This window comes from Pelmatolapia mariae, linkage group LG13, assembly GCF_036321145.2.
Source record: "Pelmatolapia mariae isolate MD_Pm_ZW linkage group LG13, Pm_UMD_F_2, whole genome shotgun sequence".
Lineage (NCBI taxonomy): Eukaryota > Metazoa > Chordata > Actinopteri > Cichliformes > Cichlidae > Pelmatolapia > Pelmatolapia mariae.
Genome location: NC_086238.1, coordinates 16,640,095 through 16,665,156, shown reverse-complemented (window position 1 = coordinate 16,665,156; position 25,062 = coordinate 16,640,095). Strand labels below are relative to the sequence as shown.

General features: G+C 35.7%; 2 protein-coding genes across 2 annotated transcripts; both read right to left on the bottom strand.

Annotated features, from left to right (window-relative positions):
- Positions 1 to 225: 225 nt before the first annotated feature.
- Positions 226 to 21,434, bottom strand: LOC134640433 (uncharacterized). Its single transcript, XM_063492231.1, has 42 exons — positions 21,246 to 21,434; positions 20,658 to 20,784; positions 20,419 to 20,573; positions 20,216 to 20,333; positions 20,014 to 20,087; positions 19,745 to 19,894; positions 19,501 to 19,633; positions 18,306 to 18,373; positions 18,136 to 18,226; positions 17,932 to 18,005; positions 17,689 to 17,838; positions 17,425 to 17,557; positions 14,958 to 15,025; positions 14,780 to 14,870; positions 13,199 to 13,230; positions 13,071 to 13,113; positions 12,892 to 12,974; positions 12,648 to 12,767; positions 11,579 to 11,707; positions 11,032 to 11,248; positions 10,799 to 10,942; positions 10,000 to 10,101; positions 9,746 to 9,808; positions 9,313 to 9,444; positions 8,333 to 8,342; positions 7,673 to 7,684; positions 7,034 to 7,134; positions 6,771 to 6,916; positions 6,451 to 6,675; positions 6,211 to 6,343; positions 5,974 to 6,041; positions 5,795 to 5,885; positions 5,461 to 5,504; positions 5,283 to 5,364; positions 3,633 to 3,688; positions 3,397 to 3,516; positions 3,162 to 3,290; positions 2,851 to 3,055; positions 2,153 to 2,296; positions 1,584 to 1,685; positions 1,323 to 1,385; positions 226 to 642 (listed from the first exon to the last, which is right to left on the bottom strand). Exons 1-42 carry the CDS (start codon positions 21,344 to 21,346, stop codon positions 526 to 528), a joined length of 4,446 nt encoding a protein of 1,481 aa, XP_063348301.1. The 5' UTR covers positions 21,347 to 21,434; the 3' UTR covers positions 226 to 525.
- Positions 21,435 to 22,097: 663 nt separating this feature from the next.
- On the bottom strand, positions 22,098 to 24,875 carry gpatch11 (G patch domain containing 11). The gene is made up of 8 exons (XM_063491652.1): positions 24,737 to 24,875; positions 24,306 to 24,532; positions 24,184 to 24,225; positions 23,976 to 24,096; positions 23,790 to 23,880; positions 23,516 to 23,626; positions 22,629 to 22,710; positions 22,098 to 22,527 (listed from the first exon to the last, which is right to left on the bottom strand). Exons 1-8 carry the CDS (start codon positions 24,784 to 24,786, stop codon positions 22,472 to 22,474), a joined length of 780 nt encoding a protein of 259 aa, XP_063347722.1. The 5' UTR covers positions 24,787 to 24,875; the 3' UTR covers positions 22,098 to 22,471.
- Between the last annotated feature and the right edge of the window lie 187 nt (positions 24,876 to 25,062).

The window sequence follows — 25,062 nt, the reverse complement described above, 5'->3', positions numbered from 1 at the left end:
GGAACAAAAGTGCACTGCAAAGAAAATAGTCTTGCAGTGTATAATGTTAACAAGATTTTGTTCCATAAAATGTGATTTTTCCAAACTGAGGGCACATTTTGTATGCAGTAATTTAAAAAAAATCCCATATGTTTGATGTAAAGCGTAAGCAAATCATTAGTACCTGTCAAGACCCACTCACTAAATTATGCAGTAAAACATGTACGAAAACTGTACAGCAGACAAATGACCATTACACCCTGGTTGGTCATTATTTTATTTTCCACATCAGTCTATTTATTACAAAGCAAAGGCTGTAATAATTCATCAGTTTAAATATGTTATTCCCATTCCCACAGAACATGATTCCTACTTTCTGTAAAAAGTGACTGAACATAACTGCTATAGACATGAAAAAAAAAACAAAAAACAAAACAGTACATCAAAGACATTGAAACATGAAAAAAAAGACATGACATGAAAACAAAACACAACAAAAGATATATTTATGTCACTTAGTAAGTGCTGATTAACCAGTTACATTTTCTAGATGCATACTTGTGCATTTAATGTTTGAGCCCACTGTTCCAGGTCTGCCTTCAGTGTACTTGCTTCAGGTCGGTTTTCTGGGCTCTGACACAGCATTGACATGATTATCTGGTTCTGCAAAAACATTAAAAAAATCAGCTACTTTCTGTATCAATATGAATATATGTTATCTGTACACATATCAGACTGAAAACTATCCTAGCTTCTCTGTTGATTGGAATTAGCCAGGCCTCCCTCTCACATCTACACCTGCTGCTGCACGATTTTTAACTGGTACAAGCAAACAAGAGCACATGACTCCAGTTTTAGTGTCCCTCATTGGCTTTCTGTTAAGTTTTAAATCCATTTTAAAATTCTTTTATTTGTCTTTAAGTCTCTTAATGGTCTTTCCCCTTCTTATTTGTCAGAGTTGCTTCACCCTTAAATGCGGTCACATGCTCTTAGATCAGCTAACCAGGTGCTTTTGACTGTCCCGAAGACATTTTCTAAATCTCGAGACAAAGCCTTTTCAGTTTTGTTTCCTAAAATGTGGAATGAGCTGCCTCTGGAGGTCAGGCAGGCTCAATCCCTTGCTGTTTATAAAACTCGTTTAAAAACACTTTCTTCCTTAGTTTTTAACCCAGTGTGAGTTGTCATCTGTCTTAAGCTTCTGAGCCTTTGTATGTACATGGACTGATTTATTCTTTTATTCTTGTTTTCTCTTCTTTCTTTTTTTTTTGTACAGCACTTTGGTCAGCTGTTATGTTGTTTTAAAGTGCTTTATAAATGTGAAAGTGAAGAAATAAGAATTATACCTCTTCTGGAAACTTCAGTGAAAATTCTTTAGGGAGAATTTGGTTTCTGACATCTGTAAAAATCTAGTATACATAATGATAAAAGGATACAAAAAAAAAAAAAACATGTTATTTGATTTGATGAAAAACATCACAAGAAAAAACCAAAGCAAAACTTAAGTATGCAATTCTACACATTATATTCTGCACACATTAACACTCACAGGAAGCTACCAGTAAAGATTTTAAAATGTAAACTATTAAATTGTTATACTGACTCACCTTCTGTTTTTCATGCCCAGAAGAGATTTTCCAAAGGAGTTCAAAATATATCAGTCCCAGAGCAAATATGTCCACTTTGGAGCCATATCTTGTTTTGGTCCTCTGTCATAAAACAAAAACATAATGTGTTACACACCCCTTAACTCAGTGTGAGTGTTTAAATTAATAAGGTATGGTTGTGGTAAACTAATCTATGTGGATTTCACTTTTTCAGGTTGTAGTTAAATATTAAGACCATGGTCTAAAATTAAAAGTAAAAACTAGAACAAAAACATCTGGCTGCAATCATTGGGGGAAAAAAAGATATCTTAGCATGTATCATAATTATATCATAAACAGAGATGGTTTAATCTGGAATGAGATAAGAGATTTACAGCAAATGAATGAGGTTGTGATAATGGAAAAACATGTTTTAAATTTGTAAACATCTTTTAAAAAACACAAAGAACAGGAGATTCTGTCATTTTGGGAGACTGTAATGAAACTTGAGTAGATTCAGCTATCATTGAATACAAAGAAAAAAAAATACAGAAAAGAAATCAAAGGTTATTTGTTTACAGAGACCTCACCTGTTCGGGAGCCATATATGATTTGGTTCCTGTTTTCTCTGTTCTCTCACTCTGATTTTCATCATTATCATCAGTCTCAGTAGCAACTAGACCAAAATCTCCAATCTTCACTTTTCCATCTTTTCCAAACATGATGTTGGTAGGCTGACAATTAAAAGCAAAATTTAAACATTGAGCATTTAGTGCTTCGTGTAGTCAGAAATGAGTCAATAAACTCAGGTGTATGTGGGAGAAATCTCAGGCAAGTTCTAATCTCAGTGACTGCAACCTCAATGTCAAGTTCAGAAATTGAGTTTTTTGATAGTCTTGTGAATGCGATAAGTTGAGAAGGAAGTCACCTACAATTTTCAAATTGTAGGTGACCATATGTGCATCTACTAGGAGGCTGAGCTTTCTCCACCATCTCTTCCAACGTCCTTATAATTATCATTGTAATTACTTAATTACTCATTGTAATGTTGACTTTATTCCCTAAATCAACACTAATATTGTTTTTCTTAATGAGGCCCTAATATTCCTGTCTACTGGGTTTTACTTGTGAAGTAGAAGAAGCACACCAATACTTTAATAGCAGCAGTGTGCATCTCCATTAAACACACAAAAAAGGATACTGAAGAATATGGAAACGGAAAAACTTCAACTTAAATGTGAGCTAGCTCAGCAACATAAACTTGTGATCCTGTAATCTTGAGTCCCACCTTGAGGTCCCTGTGGATGAGTCTGTGGGAGTGAATGCACTCGACTCCACTGACTATTTGCTGCATAATGGGAAGACTTTCTGCTCTTCTTATAGACTCTTCAAGAGTTTTCTCATTCTTCTCAGTTATCCAGTCTTTGAGTGTTTTGTCATCACATAACTCCATCATAATATAGAGGTACTGTTGTGATGAATTACTACTAGACCTAAAAAATGAAGATTACAAATCTAATTAGCATCATGTCTTCATTTTAAGGGTAGAAATGCATTAAAGCAAAACTGCATAATACTAAATGACTGAACAAAACTTACTGGGAAGTACTGTAACTGTCAGTTGTATTGTCCCACTGGTATTCTGAATCCTCCAGCCAACACTTGTAGTATCTAACAATGTTAGAGTGGTTGAGGTCTGATAATGCCTCGACCTCTCTTAGAGCTTTTCTGATCAGAAGAAACACACAGAAATGCTTCAATAACTAATACATACACAGTTTCTCTTATTAGAATATTACTTATGCAAAATGTTTCTATTTTGCACATGACTTACTCTTTGTGGCGAACAATCTTTACAGCATAATATTTCTTCACCAGTTTATCTCTTGCTTTGAAAACATGACCATAGCCTCCTTTAGCACGACATTCAATGCAATCAAAGTCTAAAGTAAACCTAGTGAGATAAACACAATTTATTAGAGGAAGATGTGAGAAAAAAATTATTGGGAAAAAAGAGGATGCAAAAATCTGACCATACAAGTATAAACATCACTAAAAAAAAATTCATACTGTGATTGGCCTGTTTCACTTGGTCTGGTGTCCATATTTTTGTTTTTGTTAGCATCCTGAAAAAACACACGAAAAAATAACATGGTTATTATTAGTATAAAAAAATGTCTGATGTCTGAAAATATTAATTAATAAATACAATTACTTTTAATGGTTGTCTGGGCTTAGCTAAACATAGAAAAAGAAAAGGGGAAAATACATGCTGTTTTAAGAAGTCAGATACGCAATGTAATGTCCACCTTGTTGAAACAGAAGATGTTTTTTTCAAGGTGTAGAAAGATATTTTCTTTTCAGCTCTTTATTTTCATTAAGGCTAGATTACTTGATTTGAATCCATCATCCATCCCTTTTCTCTTCCACCCATAATCCGTCCAGTATGTTTTGGGTCTGCCCTTAAGAATCCACCCAGCCTCCCCCTTAGACAGATACTCGAAAACCTCAGTTAGTTCCTTTTTATGTACAGGAGGAGCTGCTCCACTCTTTGCAAACTCCTGAATGATTAAGCTATTTGCTCTATCTCTACAGATAAGCCCAGGTTTCTGTTTCTTATGTTTACAATCTTATGCACTACCTATACTTTGTGACCTTAGCTGTGGGTAGAAACATGGACCGACATGTAAATTGGCAGATTCAACTCTTTCTTCACCACAACAGAACACTGTTGTATTCATATCACTGCGAATGTGGCACAATCCACCAATTTCAATCAATTCCCCACATGTAAAAACGATCCAGAGATACTTTTACTCCTGCTGTTGTGTAGTTCTTTCTCAGTTTGTTTGTCTAACAAATTTGCAAATGGCACTGAACTACCCGTCTTTTTCTGTTTAACTACACTGTGATGTGGCAGAGCCATAAATGTGGGTGGCACTTTGCAAATACGTTTGGATTTTCTTCTAACTTCGTGCTTTGTCAACCTTGAACTTGGGCTTGCAAAGACAGACTTTCAGAGGTTGCACTGCTGTCTATATATCGCATTAACAGCTTCTCTACCAGCAATCTGCTACCCAGGGGTAGCAAATATCCTGTGTAAACAGACAAAGTGCCTGAGTCAAAACTGATGTCCATATTTTAAGCTCTTGAAGCCAAATTCAATGATATTTTACAATCCATTTACAAATACCAGTAGGTTTTACAAATCTGAACACAGATTTGCTTATTTATAGATATCATTTATAGATTGTCATACACATGTATAATTTTTAGTACAAATGTAATGACTTTACATTAAAAAAAAAAAGACTGGACTCTAATTGACTGAAATAAAGTGATTCAACTAGCCAAACAGATTTACAAAAATTCTGCCACAAAAACAGCTTAACATAATGCCACCAAGAATGACATGCTCTGCCCCTTGGCTGTGCCTGGAAAATCTTTCCATGAAAGTTATGAATAGAACTGGTGAGAGCCGTGAAAGTGCCCAGCAGCCACTAGAAATAAGTCCAACTTATTCATAAGAATGCAAACAAAGCTCTAACTACAACAGTACACAAACTAAATGTTGACCAGTTATCCCATAGTCAAGCCCTTCAACCCCCATATTCACCATATGCCATATAATATACAGTGCATAGTATACAGATTATAAAGTGGGGATTTCTTTCTTTCAACAAATTCAGTGTTTTCAGAACAATGAATAAAACAACAGACCTTTTCCATGGAAGGGTGTGATGAATCAGTGAAGTCACTCGTACTTGTTGGTATGCTTTTTGAAGACGCTTCAAGAGACTCCCTTGGAGCATACAACAAGAGTACATGAGTGCTGCTTTCTTAATACTCAACTGTCTGACTTAGTAGTTGTATTACTACTAGTATTAGAGTTTCTTACAGTGAAGGTGGAGTGTCTACAGACAAAGTTGACATGAGGGACATCTATAAAAACAAACAAAAAACAAAACAATTTTCCAATGTAATTGTTTCGATTTGTAAATATGTCAGCCTTTGGAGCACTTCTTAATTCTAACCTCACCAATGAGAAAAAAAGCAATCCTAGCATTTTATGCTTTTATAACATTTTTCTCCTGTGTAGCGTTACTGTCAGATTATGGGTTTAATTCTAGAAAAGGGGCACCACAGATACACCAATATATTTCAGTCTAAAAAAGCCAGCTTCAAGTTCAATGATTTATTTTCTAATTTTAAAAGTGATGAAAAAAACTCACCTTAGTCTCCAACAGGTTTGATGGGTCAGTGATAGATACTGATTCACTTTCACTCCTTGTTGTGACTTCTGACAAGGCCTTAGTTGACTCCCTTGGAATTAAAAAGAGAGCCATTTGTGTAGTTTCATGCATGCTAAACTTTTCCACATACTCTACCATTAATGTTCATATTTGCTTACAGTGTGGATGCTGGTGATGGCAGCATTGTTGAAACACTGTCTTCAGACATGGTTGACCTGTAGGATACCTAAAATGAGCACAATATGTGACGTTCAACATTAGTTTTCAAACTTAATAATAATGGATTGATAGAGTGCAAGCTTCAGGAAAATGGGCTAAAGTGACACTTTAAAAAAAAATTGTTTAATCAATATGGAGTACCATGTCACATTAACATGGTGAAAGCATTTAAATACCTTGCTGTCCCAGTCAGATTGTTCCTGAAGAGCAGACCAGGCCAACTGAGCTGCCTTTTGTTTGGCTTCCTTGGCAGTTTCACCGACAGCCTCAGGGTAATTCTTCTTGTTGATCACACATTTGTAGGAAAACCTATGCATGCAGGGAAGATATGTTAGTATAGAAAATAGCATGCATCAATAACTAATTAAGTCTCCTTGTAGCATCTATTCAGCTTCCAAAGATTCAATTATACTTACTCAGGGTAATGTGGTGGTGTTTTCAGTTGAATAATATCAAGGATTCGGCGTGTTTTCAAACAGTAGTTGTTAACAATTCCAACAAAATTTGTCGGTTTGTGATCTTTATATGTTACACCCAAGCTCTGATATACTAGCTTGGCTGCTTCCTCCTTAGCTTCCTTTTTATTTTTCCCATAGGCAGTTGGGTACTCCTTCCCACCAACCACAAAGCTACAGCATCTTCTGTAACATTATACAACATCATACATTAATTGTTATATTTTTACAAACAAAAAAATATATAAAAATAATATTTTCTATGATGTATGGAGGCTTACGGAAAACCACTTTTGTGTATATTTATTGACTCCTTAGGCTTTATGACGATCTCTTTCTTCTGACCATATTCATATATCCAGCTTACATAGTCAGAAATATTTGCTTGGACAAGTGGAGCAGTTGGATTTTCAGCTTCTGTTTCCATCTAAAACAAAGACATCAACAAAAAGCATTTAGACTTGCAGCTGTAAACTACACTTTCATTTTGAACATAATAAGCAACCTAGTATACTTTAGTTCAGCAAAGACTGCATGATCTTACAGAATCAACTGGAGCTTGTTGCTCTTTATCCATTACTGCAGAGTATTTCCTGTTGTGGTCTGTTTGGCTCACTTCCTTCAGGCTGTTCAGTGGTGGTAAATCTGATGACAAATGATCAAAGCTTTGATTATACTGGCAAGTAATGAAGTTCTTAACTACATAAAAATACATATCCATATTCAGTACCAGTCAGTTGACGTATAAACTACTGTAATGTAATGCACAAGATACCAAAATAGGAAGCAGGTTATTCCAGCCATGTTAGTTATTCCTGAAATATAACCATAGATGCTCTAATTGGTCACTGTTGCGTTCACTTGAATAGTATTATTTTGTGCAACTGGTTTGTGAAGAAAGTGACTTTAAACCTTTTTTCACTGTCGCGGAAAACAGTAATTAGCAGTCAGAGTTATAGTCAATAGACCAAATGACTTGTTATTCATTTACTAGTTAGATGTTCAAATGGCTTCACTATATATACGTCTTTGTCAGCAGAAGAAATGAAAGAATGGTGACAGAACAGACAGTAACGGAGTGTAGAGCCAATTGCACGAGCCAAAATATTACATAAAATAACAAAGCCGACGAATGATAAGTGTGCTATTGCAGAGACACACTTAAATATTAAATAAAACTTACCGTGATCATGGCCTGTAGAGCCAAGTTACTCGATTTCACCTCCAAGCCTGTGTAGCTCATTCCCTATAGAACTACATTGTGTCCCAATTCCCCCCAAATGACGAAGGAGTTGCAATCAGAGTTCAGAATTGCGAATAATTCTGGCAAGTCACAAAGTACAATAGTATCTCTTTATCTCTTTTTAAAAAATTGCCTCCACGTTTCCGTAACCGCGTTAGCGGATTCAGCCGCCTTTAAGTTTCGATTCGTCAGTGGAAACGTCATGTCCCACAGTGTCCACACCTTGGCAGGCACGAAAACTTAGCATTAAAGTAAAATCGAATAAAAATAATTGAAATAACATAACTATAATCTACGCATCGTCCATTCCCACTCCTCTATTTATTTTGGCCCATGTTCATCTCCATTTGGGAAAGGAGAAAACTATGGCACAATAGGAATGACGCATGAACAATGGCAATTAAACATTAGAAATGCCTTGTCATTACATGTATAAGCTGGCATGTTAGAAGATCGCGAGTCACCGATTCACTCACAGCTGCTTTCTCTATATTGGGAAAAAAAAAGTTTTAAGAAAGTTTCTTGATCCAGAAAATTCAATTCAATTTTCTTTATATAGCACCAAATCACAGCAATAATCACCTCAAGGTGCTATTGTACTGTGGAGAGCCTACAACAATACAGAGAAAGCCCCACCAATCAGATCACCCCCAGTGTGAGAACACTGGTGAGAGTGGGAAAGAAAAAACTCCCAGGAAGAAACCTCTGCCATCTACTGCTACCAGATGGGGGGGAATAAAAGACAGGTTATGGAAGAGAGCCAGAGATAAAAAAAAAAAAAAGAGAGAGAGAAAAAAAAAAAAGAAAAAACAATGTTTATACACCACTCTGCATTCAGCCAGAGAGTGAAAATAAAGTAAAGAAGAAATACCCATCATGGGAAGACTCAAAATTCAGTTTTCCAGTACTCCATGGCAAATCATTGTACGCAGTGACTTCACAGTAAAAATCTGAGAAAAGGATGCATTCACTTACCAGTATATTTAATATTTCAATGTATGAAATTACTCACATGACACCCTATACCACTTACTGTAATAGAAAGTGGCCCAACTGTATGGAAACTACTATAACCAGCGTGCTACTCCCTCCACACAGGAAAGGCACTGAAAGGATGAACCCAAGTCACCTTGTAACGTTTTTTTATTGCACCTATTTCACATTGCAGTCATTCATCTGGAGGGTTTTTTTTTTCTTCGTTTTTAATTGTTATTATTATTTTATTTTATTTTTTTTACAAAACTATACAAATAAAGTATGACATCACTTTTATTACAAAATATTACAGGATAAAACAAATAATTTATATAAGTATAGACAACAAGTGAATAATGACACAAATTTAATTTGTATTTCATTCCCATATTATAACATGAATCACTTCATCAGCCTTTCTTTAAACCGAGCACTCCATAAATACAACTATATCTGATGATGCATCAGACCATGAAAAGAAAGCATTCAAAACATCCACACATGTACTGCATGACATGATGTGTATTGAATACAGTCATGCATGAAATGACTAATCTGAGTGTTCTTTTTAAGACTTTTCATTAAAGTCCTTATAACTGTCAGACTGTGTTACTATTTCGAAGCATTTGTTTTTGCATTAAAAGTGCATCAGAATACTCTTTCAGCTCCTCCTTTAGTTTACTTGCTTCAGGACGGTTTTCTGGCTTCGCACACAGCATTGCCTTTATGATTTGATGCTGCAATTAGACATAAGAAGAAAACAGTGTGAAATCAATATCAGTATCAATCAACGCTGTCATTTATTGTGAAAGTCCAGTATATATTATTTGCCACATTTATACTTTACTTGGGAAATTAAACAAAGAAAACTTTCAGGTTCTAAGACAGTCCTGCTCGGTCATTTTTGCTATTAACAATCAACAGTTGTGGCTCTTCATCCTTTGATAGAAATAGATGATTGCTGGAACTGTGTGAATATTTAAAAAAAAAAAAAAGACGTAAATTTTACATAGTAAACTTAAAATAGTGTTGATGTACCTCCTGCGGAAAATTATTCAAAAACCCTTGAGGAAGTTTCTGGCTTCGGGCATTGTCCCAAACCTGGCATTTATATAATGAGAGAACGGATGAAAATGATGATCTGTTCATTTATTCAACAATATTAAATAAAAACATAGTACACATTAAATTTGATTTATATCAACATTCTGCTTCCTATGACACAAACTGAAAACCACTATTAACAGAGCAAGTTTGCAGCAACATTTTGCATAAGCTTTTGAAAAACTCACCGCTTTTCTTTCAGGGCCAACAGAGAGATTCCAAAGAAGTTCAAAATATATCAACCCCAAAGCAAATATGTCTACTTTTCGGTCATAATGGCTCTTGCTCTTCTGTCATTAAAAAGAGAAAAAACAAAAAAACAACACAACAGTAAGTGCTGTGAAACTTGCACTAGTTACATCTCGTGTCTTCTCTTATCAACGGCTATACTAAGAACATGAATCGCACTCTTTCTTCCTGACTGCCAAAACGTGTGTGTGCAAGCTGCATTAATCCCATAAAAGACAAAGGAAGCAAGTCTGCAAGCCAGGTAGGAGCGTGCTGTGTAATGAAACACTTTTCAGAGAAGCCAGAAAAATGAAACTCACAACTAAAGTTTCTGTGAAATTTGTATTGCACGTCTAAGAAAGTTTCAATATATGCAATATAATTATACAAACTGTGGATAAATAAAGGAACAAATGGATAGGAAATATGCAAAAAGGGCCAATTTTGTGAGTAAATAATAGAAGACAAAAAAAGGTTTTTACTATCTCTTTTCAATATGGGTGGACTAACCCTTAAGGACGTTGGGCATTAGAAACTAGTTTAATAGTTAACCCAATGCTTCTTTGGTTTTAAGGCAGTTGATTTAAATGGTTTTCCTATTTACTTGCAAAAGTAGTAAAATAGGTTTTTAGTAGTACAAGAAAGAAGGTGCATTGTCCTATGATGTTGACAACCCATCGGAGTGTCTTTAATGTCTTCTCTTACTAGCCAATATTTATTAATGGGTAAGACACAAAATTTCAGTTTAGATTCTTCAACCTGCTCGGGAGCCATATAAGATGGTGTTCCTTTGTAAGCACTTCTTTCCAGTAGATTTTCAGCATCATTGTCAATCTCAGCAGTGACCAGGCCAAAGTCTCCAATCTTCACTTCTCCATCCCGTCCAAACATGATGTTGGCAGGCTACACATTTTAAGAAAAGGCACAAATAAACATCTACCTCTTTATGAGATGTGCAGCAACAAACAACAGTCTTCTCCTCTTTGTCTCACCTTCAGGTCTCTGTGGATGAGCATCTTTGAGTGAATGTACTCGACTCCACTGACTATTTGATGAGCAATGATTAGGCTCTCTTCCTTTCTCCTTGAGTCTCGTAGAGATTTCTTCACATTCTGAGTATTCTTCTCGTCTATCCACACTCTAAGTGTTTTAGTATCACACAGCTCCATCTGAATATAGAGGCACTTTTCAGATGAATCACTAGCAGACCTTGAAAAGAAAAAAAACCAAAAACAAATGAAGGAATTATGAACCTTTACTATATCCTCAATGGTGAGGCAACACTCTGTAAACTACTGTAAAAATCAAAAAGACAGAAAACTGTGGCGCAATGTGTGTTGCTATAATAAACTGTAATATTGATTAATTTTAGAATAATTTTAGCAACAAAGAGCAAACATGTGTCCAGTCTTCAAAAATGTGCATCAAGGTAACAGACAAGAAACTGAAGTGTGAAGTGAATGCTTTCTCTGTCATTTACACCACATGAGATGCAATGTTAAGACATAATAATATTAATAATGAAGTATTGTGACTTACTGCGAAGTACTGTAGGTGTCACCTGTACTGTCCATTTGGTATTCTAAATCCTGAATCCAACAGGTGTAGTATCGAACAATGTTGGTGTGATGGAGGTCTGATAATGCCACCACCTCTCTTAGAGACTTTCTGATTATAAGGAGTACAAGAAAATGAATATCAATAAACTTTAAATCTCTTTTAAAGCATCTGTAACTTTCCAGCTGAGGGACTCGCTACATCAGGAAACAATACTGTAAGAGTATCTCTGTGAGGACAACTCCCCCACTTTCAGAAGAATTCTAAGTTTCATATAGCTTCAGGCTGTCATTGTGCTATGATGTAGCCATCAAATGCATATGTAACACACAGAACTAACCTTAAGTAGCAAGCTAGCTGCAACTGAGGAATGTACACTTTCAACTAACCAAAAAAAAAAAAAAAAAAAAAATCTATGTCAGTTTTGTATAAGAAACATTGGTTTATTTATTACTTTATGAAGTAAGAAGACATTAGATACTAATGGGTGGCCCGATACTAGAATGGATAGATTGCATACCACATGGAGATAAATGCCTTAAACAACAAAATTCCTGCTCGGATCATTTGCTGCGTAACTCTCTCGTTGTATTTTTCCCTCTCTCCACTATTTCTATCAAAAATGTTTCCAAATGCCAAAAAAAAAAAAAAAAAAAAAAAAAAAAAAAAAAAGGTACATTAGCATTAGCGTACAGTAGCACAAAGTCGTGTAAAACAGTAATGTGATGAGAAATTTGGCACCTTAATTCATTTACTGATGCTAAAATGAAGGCTGCAGATGGATGTTAAGTAAAAACAAAACATCAAAAACTTAAATGTATTTGTACACCGAAAAACAAAAGATGCAAAAAATCCCCAAACACTTGACAATAAATTTGCCACCCGCCTTACTGTATACTATTGTATACTACTAGTGTGCTAAGATTGTTAGGCATAAGATATTGGAGGCTTTGGAAAGACTGAAGAGATCTCTCTCAAATCTCCTCTACAGAGCAAGTAGTGGTAATTCACTTCTTTCATAAACTTAAACAAAATTAAATATTTGACTTACTCTTTGCAGCGAACAATTTTAATAGCATAATATTTCTTCAGCAGTTTATGTTTTGCCTTATAAACACGACCAAAGGCTCCTTTACCAAGACGCTCTATAGAGTCGAATTCCAGTGTAAACCTGTAGAGATTAACATAGGTGTTACTATTAATGAAAAATGCTAACAAAGAGAAAATTCTCCTTTTAACCATAAATTGTAGTAAAAAGATGATAGCAGTACATTGTAGTGTTTTTTTTTTAATACCTCGATTGTACTACTTGACTTGATGTTTTCTCGGTGGAACCTCTTTCTTTACTCTTTTCTTTGAGATCAGAGCTGTGCAAATCCTTAAAAAAAAAAGAAAGAAGCAAAGTCAGCATATTGAAATTCCAGTGTTAAACAAAAAACTGAAATCATTCAGAATGTCTGTGAGTCCTTCATACCTTTTTTTTGTGTCTGGAAGCATTACCGAAATTTGCTGCAATTCTAACCAGGAAAATCATCATCAGCAATAATGTCCGATGAAATATTACACAACGAAGTTTACAACAGGTTTCAGAGTATGACTTACCTTATTTTTGGTTTTAAATCAGGATTTTGATCCTTAAAAAGTGAGAAGGGTGAAATAAGGCTAAATTAGATGACATATCGATACAAAACATTTGTTACAAACAAGACAAACTTAGTTATTATTAATAGTAGTTTGAAACACTGATGTCAATCATCAGGTACTGAAAGTTAGAGTTTATAAGGTGCTATTTTACAAATACGTGCTCAATTTCTGCCCAGAGCCTTAGCTAACTTCTTGTCTGTATAAACTGTATGTATTTATGTTTGTTTTCCACATACATCATCCCAGGGAAACTTTCTTCCCCTTCATTTGGACAAGTACATAGTTGAGCCTTGTTGGATTAGTTCCTACAGATAAAAATTATATACTTGAACAACATCACAAGAAAAAATTATATTGTCAATCATTTTTTCAATTAAAAATTTGAATAGAAGCAAAGTTCTTGGAAAAAGTTAAACCCGTTTCTAGCTAATATTATCCCCTTTAGTAGAAATTACTCATAGGAGATTTGCATAATTATCCACCTGCTTGATGTGAGGAAAATCTGCAGTGTGCAAAAACATTGGCCAGTATTGCAATGATACAGATTTTATCACATTTATATTTTAATTAGAAAAAAAATATCAGACTGTAGAATTCAGAGGTTTAAACAACATGGGTTTACCTTCCCAAGGCAAATCCTATCATTGGCATTTTTTCTTGAACTTCTGGTTCTAATTTTACTTATTTATACAACTGTGGTTGAGTTTTATGTTAAAAAACAAAAACAGGAACAGCAAAAAAGAAAGCGATGAATGAAATTGACACATACAAAATCTAGGATGCATTTGTTGAGACCAGAGTTATTAGTGAGGGTTTTTTTTCTTGTTAGTTTTTAATTTTTATTTTATTCTGACTTTGTTTTTAATTCTCTTTAGTTTCAGTTAGTTTCCAAAGTGAATGTTCTTGTTTTACTCTTTTTAATTATTATTGCATCAATGGGATATGTCAGAGGCAAGATTTAGGAAAATCAGTGCAGGTATTGCAAGAAAAAAAAGAAAGCAGTTGACTCACAGTGTTGTAGACATATAGGGTCTCAATAAACATGTACACCAGTGACTCATCAGGCAGGTTGAAATAAACTAAATACTAAAACTAAAGATATTTCCTCTATATTTGTATTTTAGTTTAGCTTCCCCCCCCCCCCCTAACTGTGCAAAATCATTTCACTTCACTTTAAAAAAAAAAAAAAGTCTAGTTTTAATTTTCATTTCAGTTTTTTTCACATCTAATTTTAGTTTAAGCTAACTATAATAACCTTCATTGAGACTGATCTGTTTTTCATTTTTTTAATTTATGAAGACTGTCAAATGCATTTGTCACATTTTAATAGATCCGATCACCAATATGTAGTGTTTGCTTGATCACATTTTTTAATAAATTCAACTATTTTCATACCTTGATATTACTATAGATACATCACCCATTATTATTGAAAAGTTGTTATTGCAATAATGAAAACTACTAATTGGGAGTAACAGTGTTAGTATCAAAGGACATGACAACAAAAGATATAGAAGACATACACAGGAGACAACAAACCTGTTCCTTGGAAGGTCTCTGAACCTTTGGGGAAACAACTGGGTCACTTGAAGTCGTTGATATTCTTTCTGATTTTGCATCATGTGGGATCCTTTGAAAATACAGCAAGATACATTCATGCAGTTTTCTCCACATTAAACTTAAATATTAGGTGTGCTTGCTCATTCCATTGCCTTACAGTGTGCTCGCTGGGCTGGACAGCTGGACTGGTGTAACATCATCTGACACAGCTGACCAAGAAACCAGCTGAAAGAAACAAAAAGTGTTCAGCTGTACACTAAGACACTGTTTGGTAGTAGGACACTTTAATGTAAAATAATATGATTGTTGGTAAGTGCAGGGGATATTTATTAACATGCACGACACGCCCTTACTATTTGTCCATCTGGCTGATGCAAAATTAACCATTGGTTAACCACATACATGTATGTTTAAAATGAGACTGCCAGAAAAATTCTAAATGTTTTTGAAAACAGTTTTAGCTATAATTTAACCTCCTAAGACCTGAACTCTTTCATGGCATGCATTTTTAATTTCTCCTTGCCATTTGGGCTGAATGCAAAAACAAAGAATTACATGATTTTTTTTCCTTCTGATTTTTAGAGCCGCATGAGGACATTCGCTTTAAATTTCGATAGAACAGTGGCAGTATAATGTCCTCGTAAGTGGATATCAGGCCCTTGTAGATAGGGCTGTTCGATATAACGATATATATCGGATGACTATATAAAAACGTCTATCGTTTCATCTTACGCTATCGTTTGTTTTGTGGCGTCGCAAAATAAACTGTTTACGGCAATATTTTTTCATCGTTTTGATGGTTACTGTAGTGGCTATATTAAGTTCTCTCTTTCTCTTATATTTTATATAACCACACTACGGACGGACAAGCGCCTGTTTTTATGCGTTGCCGTTAGCAACAACGACGGTAACAGCATCGCGTGTCCGCTTGTTTATGTTCCACATAAACCTTTCACAATAAAGCTCAAGATCCTGTTGAGACTTTTCAAAATAAACTGAATCACGTGAAAGAGCAGATTATTTACGGATGAGAAGTAAAAAAGAGCCGCCAGGTGTTAAAAAATAAACCTTAGACTAAAACGTTAGAACAGGCTTTTACCCGCAGCACGCCGTGTAATAAATACTCAAAGAAAACGGCGGCCGTTACAACTTATGTCTAAAAATGTATAGTTTCATGCATCGGTTAAAACACTCGACTCCAGCTACATGACGCGCAGCTGGAAACACTTCCCGCAAGACGAGACATTTACAGAAAATGTTACATTTTTGTGATTTATATCGTTATCGGGACGATAGAATTCTTATATCGGGATATGAGATTTTGGTCATATCGCACAGCCCTACTTGTAGAGCAAAATTTAGTATTTTGGTCTAGACAACCCAAAATGTGATGTCAACATATGTGGATGCCAGGTCCTAGGAGGTTAATATACAACATAAAATATTTAGCAATAATCACTTTCTGTATGGTTTCTGTAAGGTACAGCAGTGGCTTCAAAAGCATGTTAGCATCCTGGCACCCACATCAGGCGTTTTTTTTTTTGGATATTTTTCACATTTAACCTCTTAGCATGTCTGCTTTTTTGCGACTGATCTGGTTGCATATATAAATCTGTGAGGTCTGTTCTCAAAGCGCAAAACATAGAGAAGAAAATATTTAAATCAAGCACATACACTTATTTACTAATGTTTTCAAATGCCATTTACTGATAATTGCACCAATAACGCTAAAAAAAAAAAAAAAAAAGAAAAGAAAAAAAAGAAAAGAAAGAAAAAGCATGCCGTATTTTTTTGGGCTCGATATTGAAATTAACTTACTGCACCTGTGTTTAGAAAACAACCGTAAACTTTTGAAAATCACCCGTGAAACTAACCACATCTATGAGCTCTATTTGGGGTTTGTGCTCACATACTAGTTTGCTCTATTTAGCAAATCTGGTCGTATGCTTTAGAAACACATGCTTTTTAAAAAAAAAGAAAAAAAAAAGAAGAAAAAAAAGAAAAAGTTCACTAAGTACAATAATACCTGATGATTTTGTTAGGAACATATTTCTGCATCATCCAGTCTTTGAGAGAGCAATATTTGGACACTTATAAAAAATATGATTATGATTGTGAAGTATTGTTTCTTTACCTAAATTGTGCTTCCCTGTCTGTAACACTGAGCTTACACTTTTCAAGCTGTTTTAACACATAAAGTTCAGGCAGCTTAGGGAGAAAGGACAATACAAAACACTTGGTTGTCCTCTCTTTTATGACCTTACAACTAGCAGGAAATAATCCGCCTCAGATTAGTTTGCACTATTGGAAATACCGTTTGGTTTAGGCGAGCTTCCTGCATAAAGTGGGTTTGAAGCAGTAAGCATGATGCCCACTCATTAGAAGTGAATGCAATCTGACATCACACATCATGTGTACGCAGCAGCAGGGAGCAGGTAGATAAATGAAATGTGTGACATTTGCTTTCTCACAAGCATCTCTGTTGAATGATGCTGAGAAAAGTTTAGGAGTGCAACGCATTTATAGTAAGGAATTAAAAAGGTAGAGTGTGTTGGATGAGGAATATGGAAGATTTCAAGGTTGTGGATAAAAATAAAAATCATTAAGTAAAGATCATTAAGTACCTTACTATCCCAATTTGATTGTTCCTGAAGAGCAGACCACGCCTGCCGAGCAGCATTTTGTTTGGCCTCTTTGATAGTCTTACCCTCACCCACAGGATATTCCTTGTTGTTAATGACTACTTTGTAGAAGAATCTGTGTAGGGAGACAATATCAGCAGCAATAGGTTTAAGAGTTTTGTGCCATACAAATAGCTTTATATATACACACATATAGATTTAGTCTATATAAGGTGTATTTAGTTCAAAAGGTTAAATCATACTCACTGAGGATTATGTGGTGGACCGCATTTGCTCACTAGGACGTAATCATGGCAATGCTTTGTTTTCTGACAGTAGAGATTGATGAGTCCTATGAAATTCTCTTCTGTAAAGATTTCACCTTCTTTCTTTACCATCAAGCTCTTTGTCTTAGAACTATAAAGACAAGCCACATATTCAGAACTTTACCAACAAAAGAGAATCCAAACATTGAAACTGAAACTATTTGTTGCAACTGTTTGTCCTCACCAGTTGTCGTCATGATTCTGATTTATTTCTACTCCTTTGTGACTTGAAGAACCACCGTGTTTTACATCGATGATCTTAAAACAAGAACGAACATTTAAACCGATTTTACTTAATCCGGTAATTTAAACAACTTCTGCAACAGCCTCAACATTACAAACTGGCGAATCATGGCAAGAGTGGATGAAAGAATGGGATATAACCAACCTGCTCCTTGGAAGCGTTAGATGACTGGGAGAAAACAACTGAGTCATTTGTAGTTGTTGTACTGCTACTTGATTTTGGATAACCAGAATCCCTTTGAGACAAATAAAATGTCTAATTAATAGGTATTCTCAACATTACATTTTACCACCTACAGTACTGCTCAGCCTTACAGTGTGCTTGGTGGTGTGGACAGCTTGGATGGTGCTCCATCATCTGACACAGCTGACTTGATAGTTATCTGAAAACACAAAGGAGGTTGTGGCGCTGTTAAACACAGCCCTTCTCGTTATAGTCTGCATGATCATACAGAAGAAATTCTGATTTAGTTATTTGAGTAAGGCCATCAAAATCTGACTGATGAAAAATCTCCAAAATAGGCAGAATACTACAAGAATTATCTGAGGAAAACAGAGAAATGAACATTCATTTCACAGGAAACAGTTCTGGTAGACATTCCTGCAGTCAGCATGCCAATTGCACGCTCCCTCAAAAGCTGCGACATCTGTAGCATTGTGCTGTGTGATCAAACTGCATATTTCAGAGTGGCCTTTTAATGTGGGCAGTCTAAGGCACACCTGTGCAATATTCATGCTGTCTAATCAGCACCTTGACATGCCACACCTGTGAGGTGGGATGGATTATCTCAGCAAACGAGAAGTACTCACTAACACAGATTTAGACAGATTTGTGAACAATATTTGATAGTAATGGGTCCTTTGTGTATGTAGAAAATGTTTCAGATCTTTAAGTTCAGCTCATGAAAAATGGGAGCAAAAACAAAAATATTGCGTTTATATTTTTCTTCAGTGTATTTAATATCAAAAGAACACATAGGACATTCATGTGTGTATGAGAATCTATCAGTGTCTTCATTTTCTCCGGAGACTTAGAGTTTTTAGTTTTGGTATTATATCAGTTTTTAGGGCTACTGCAGAGTCTATCTTAGGCTATGACAGCAGGTTTGGAAATCTAACAATCAGGAAAGCAGGAAAAATTATAGGAACATTAACATTCCCCAAGATATTTTTTTACTGTTCGATAGACTAACAATATTTTATTAGGAGGTACAACTTCCCTTTGTGTCAGTATAACTGCTACAAATATTCAATTGTCCCTTCGTCAGTTAAACTGATAAATGAACAGCTCATGACTGAAGGACAACTCTACTACTACTTCAACTATTTATTTAATTATTTATGCATTCTAAGGTCTGTATTTATGAAAAGTGTGTCCAGTTAGGGTTTATGCTTTGATTTTTATTACTATGTGTGTGTTTTTTTCGATGCAGGAGCTGGCCGATCCAGGATGATTTCCCCCTACGGGAGACAATAACGTACTCTTAACTTAACAGAAAATGTTAAATACCTTGCTGTCCCAGTCTGACTGTTCCTGAAGAGCAGACCAGGCTAATCGAGCTGCATTTTGTTTGGCTTCCTTGACGCTGTTACCCTCACCAACAGGGTATTCCTTGCCGTCTATGACTAATTTGTAGGAAAATCTGTTGTGAAACAGTGAAAAACTGGTTTACATCATTTACCAACTGCTAAACATCAGCCAGCATTTAGCAGAAATTGTCTATAATGGCTGGTAAGGGGACGGTCACACTCACTGTCGATTATGAGGTGGTCCACATATAACCTCTTCAATAAACGTGTGGGAGAGGGATGTTTTCTGACAGTAGTGGTTGACAAGACCTATGAAATTTGACTCTGTAAACCTTTTGTCTTCAGGTTTCACAGCCAAACTCTTTATCTGAAGGCTACAATATCAAAGAAAAAATACATAAAAACTGAAATTTCAACCACTTTAAACAATACATAGTTTACAAAAAGGCTTCACAGAGATAAAGCATCAAAAAGAAACACTGTTTCAACTCACCAGACATCTGCAACATTTTGTTTTGTTTCCTCCTTTTGCTGACTTGATGTGAAAATGTCTTTCTCATCTCCAGTCTGGAATATAAAGTACAACAAGTGAACAACATGCTACTAGAACATGCATGAAAATATTTAAACGTTTTTTCTCTAGTTTTCTTTGACGTCAAGTCAGTCAGTATATAACAGTATGTTTCATTAGTTACCTCTAAAGCGCCACATATATCGTGATATACAAGCTTGGCTGCTTCCTCCTTAGCTTCCCTTCTTGTTTTCCCGGAAGCTGCCGGGTACTCCTTGTCACCAACAAAAAAGTTACACCATCTAACATTAAAAGAAAAATATTAAATAGATATCAAATGGATTATTCACATCTACAATCAAAACTAGATGCATCATGTAGACTTACTGATTTTCATTATTTGGTCCAGGTCTGGTAGCCTCCACGGGCCTTACAATCACCCTGTTCCTTTGACCATACTCATTAAGCCAGCCGATGTAGTTGATGTTACTGACACTTCTCTGATGAACTGATGTATTAGAAACTTCTGCAGCATTTTCTGTCTGTTTGTAACCAACAAACACACAGCAGATTAAAACAAATATCCACACATACAGTGAGTGAATACAATGGTGCAATGATCTTACAGTATCAGCTGATTCCTCCAACAATCCTGCCAAGGCATTTTTAGCAGCGTTCTGCTTGGCTTCCTTCTTGTTCTTTCCAACACCGTCAGGATAGGCTTTACCATTCAGAACAACTCTGATAGTAAATCTGTTGAACAGACAAATACAGTAAACTCCTAGTGTACTTTCCCCACAAAAAATATTAAATATGCCATTCTACAACTGGAGGCCAATTTAAGCTTTAAAAATTGGAACATTGTTACTGTATCTTTATATACACGTGGCAAAAAAAATACTCAGGACCACAGAACTTGCTGCTCAAAAATATTCTATCTGTTTTTAACATACGGTTAACATACTGCAGGATAAACATGCCTGTGGACATTTAGTGAATGGACTAAAGCGACGTATAAAATACTTTTACTGTGCACAAACGTGCATTTGGTAGCGGGTAAGCGAAAATACAGTGGAAGCTAAGTTTCAAAGATTTGACATTTATGTTACAATAGCCTACTACGGTTTCACTGAAGAGTCTGTCATTCAAAAATAAACACGTATACACTCTCGTACGACATCCCAGGTCGCAGATCCCATCTGTGTTCAACTTACGTTTTAATGTGGTCAGGGCCAGCAGCTCCAACCTCCACAAACTGGAGCGCCAGCCGTTGTTTCTGTGCATACTCGTTCAACTTAGCTATGTAGTTTTCCATCCTAAGTTTGTCGGGAGTCGGAATATTTACTCAAAATACATAAAAATAGAGAACAAAGTACAAATCTCAAAATAAAACATGGTTTCCGTTTTTCGTTTCCATGTCAGTTTAGGTTTCGTTTTCTCCGTAAACGTCACATGGTGCTTTCAAGTAATGTCCGACATATCAACCACGTTTTGTTCAGTAAAGTCTTTATGAAAAAGAAATGGTGTGAAGCTGTACGCTGAAACTAGCAGAGCTGGGTGGAAGATATCAAAATAAAGTATAACAATAGTAAAAGTGTGAGTTATAGTACAGGAAAACTGAGTAGCAATGATGCCGTTTTGGGAGAATAGCTGTTTGCTTTATCAATAGTTGTTTTAGATTGTTTTTTGTAGTTTAACTAATGTTAAAGCTCGGAATTTTAACGTCAGTAATATATGATTACCTGTTTGTGTTTTTTTTAATCTTACGTATGTTAGGATTGAATGACTACATGTCCCAAGATGTTTAAGAGCCGCTCCCATCGCTAAGTTTCATGGGAACTGTAGTTCTTTTTGTCAAGCGCCAAACGTAGAGATGTGGCGATGTCATAGTAACAATAACATATAAACCAAAAATCCTTAAGTATTTCAGACATGCAAATTATTAATATTATTATTGCCCAATTTACGCATCAGAATATTTTAAAGTAATAGTAATGAAAAGAAGTATGACTGATATAAACTCACAACAAATCATACAATATACAAAAAGTCAAAATGGCAGCATTCTTAAAACGTTTAATGAAGACAGATAAATACAATTGATCTTGAAATATGTAACACAATTTGTATTCACCTTTATAAAATATAAATATTGAAAGACATCCTAATTTATAAATGAAAAAAACAAAACAACCCAAAAAACAGAAATGTATACAACAAATACAAACTTGATGGTCTTTCAATGAAAGACAGCAGATTAAAACTGGATGATTAAAGAACTTAATTTCTGATCACTTTATTGCCTTGGCTGTTTTTGTAGTCTGATGAACCTGACTCGCATATCAAAGTGCATTCACATATACACAATATTTTTATGATCAAACATTTATACTTTTTTTTCTCTTTACAGGAAACTTGTGCGGACTGGTTTTCATTAAGTTTATTCATGGTCTGCTGCTGTATCCCCAGGACAGTTAGCGCACAAGTCCTCTTCATCTGTAAAATAGAAATCAATACATTATATACACATACACAGTATGAGCAATGGCAATACAAAAGAACCTTAAAAGCTACAGCACTAATGATATCACACCTACCATTATAGGTGGTCCCACACCATATGCAATAAAAATGGACTCCTCTCAAATAGGATGTCAAAATTTGTAGTTTATCAAAAGACTGCAACAGAGAAGCACATATCACATTTAATATTCATTGGGATAATTTTGGCATCAAATCGTATAAGATGCATTTATGTTTTTTCAGCTCAACCTGAGTTGTCCCTCTAATGTACTCATTTCTAATCCAGAGTATATCAGTATTAGATATGAAAATTTAATTGTAAATATTTCTTTTCATTAATTCAACCATCTCCAAACCATACATCATAGCAGGTCTTCCTACGGTCTTTTCATTTACTCTTGCTGCCATCCTTCTGTCAGAAAACACACCACAGCACTGATCTCCATCCACTGCACCCTATGCTCTCTTCTTCACCTCTGTTGTGCACTGTCTGGTGATTTTGATGGTTTAAACTCATCCATCTTCACTAAAGCTACTCCTTGCATCTTCACCCATCTCCCTCTCATTCACACACATGTATTCTGTCTTGCATCCACTGTCTTTCATTTCTCTTGAGAGACATTCACCTCTCCAGGCTTTTCTACCTGCTCTCTACTACAAATTTCAATGTCATCTGCAAACATCATAGCCCACAGAGACGCCTGTCTGACATCATCTGCCCATCACATTGCAAACAAGAAGGGGCTCAGAGCCGATCCCTAATGTAATCCCACCCCCATCTTGACCAAATCTGTCACTCCCGCTGCACACCTCAACATCATCTTGCTGTCCTAATACATGTCCTACACATACTTCTCTGCACTTCCTCAGAAAGTACTACAATTGCTGTTTTGGTAAAAAAAAAAAGAAAGAAAGATGAATAACATACATTAATTTTGATTGTCTAAAATGAAATTCTTACAGTGAGTTCTGTAACCTCCTCTTCATCCTCCTCTTCCTCTTTAAGATCGTCCTCTTCTTCATCAGCGTTTGCTTTAGGCCAGTACCAGTCTTCTCTCGGAACAGTTATCCCCTGAAAAGAGAAGAAACCTCAGCTAGGAGATACTTTGTGTCAGTGGTCTGTAATTTTCCTCCTTTCACTGGTAAGAGACTGATTAGAGAGAGATCTGCTACTAACACTAGCACTGTGATGTGCAGAGGAGTCCATAAGGAGCTATACTCATAATTCTTTCCACCTTTTGACTGTCAAGCTGTTCGCAAGCTCGCTGACTCCTCCTGAGGTCTCCTTCAATCTTTCGCTCCTCTCTCTCCGTCCTCACTCTTGACCTGAAAATGCAAAAAATGAAAAGGTTACAAACACAGACTATAAGACACTGTTAACATAGGAGGGGACAACATTTAGAGGTAGCTGCATGCTTCACCTGAAATCTTCCAGAGATTTGGTCTCATTCTGTTGTTTGGCTCGTACTTTCTGCCTATAATGCTCCAGTTCATCTTCAGCTTTTCTTTTCTTCATCTCTTCCATTCCAATACCCCCTCTGTCTGATTATGAACAGAAAAGTGCTACAATCATTCAGCTAGGCTACACACAACATCACTAAATACTCATTTTAAAATAAAATTTCCTACCTGTTTTGATATTTAGTGGAATTGGATCAACTCTTCCTGCTCCTATAGGGGTAACAAAGATTAACATCAGTGCACACTACAAATGCAAAGCAAATTCACAATATAGCGAAGAATAAACTTGCCCTGCTTCCCAAGTCCTTGCCCAGCTTTGTAGCCCATTTTCTGCAGAAGCGCAAACCCTTTGTTTTCATTGCTGATGGAGCTCTGTAAAGCCGCTTCTCGGCTTTCGCTCTCCTGCTCCTTGTAGCTCTTCTGACGGTTCTTAATATTCTTTTCCTTTTGCTTCTCCTCCCTCTTCATTGCTTCTTTTACACGCCTCACCATGCTGACTCCCGGTTTCACATCTTGACTGACAGTCGGAGGGACAAAGAAAAACGTTACAAGGGTGTAAAAAAAATACCGATAACTATTCTGAGAGCAAAGACACCCTGCTTCTTTGTTTTTATAGCTCAATATCGGAATATACTCGATTCAACAACAGTTTCATAGCACTGACCGAACATTGTTGTCAATATGAACATTTTACAGTAAACACCAGAGCCAAAACACTTACATTTTGCTAAGAAATGCATCAGACATATAGTCCTCCTCTTCATCTGACATTCTGTACAAACTAAACAGAGAAAAAAAACAGAGAAAAACAGCTAAAAAAAAATCTTCTGTTTGTGCGTTTGTATTTTCTTCTCTGGTGTTCTGTTCCTTTGCAAAAACGTTCCGAGTAGCTGCAAGGTACACACAAAGTCTACAGTTCCGCTGCATTTGGCATATATTTCAAAAGAACGTGTTTGTCCTGTGAAATGGACTCAACTAATGTCACGTCTCTTTTTGTTTATTTCACAAAATTCTACAAGCTATATGATTTAAGTTAAATTATTTGTT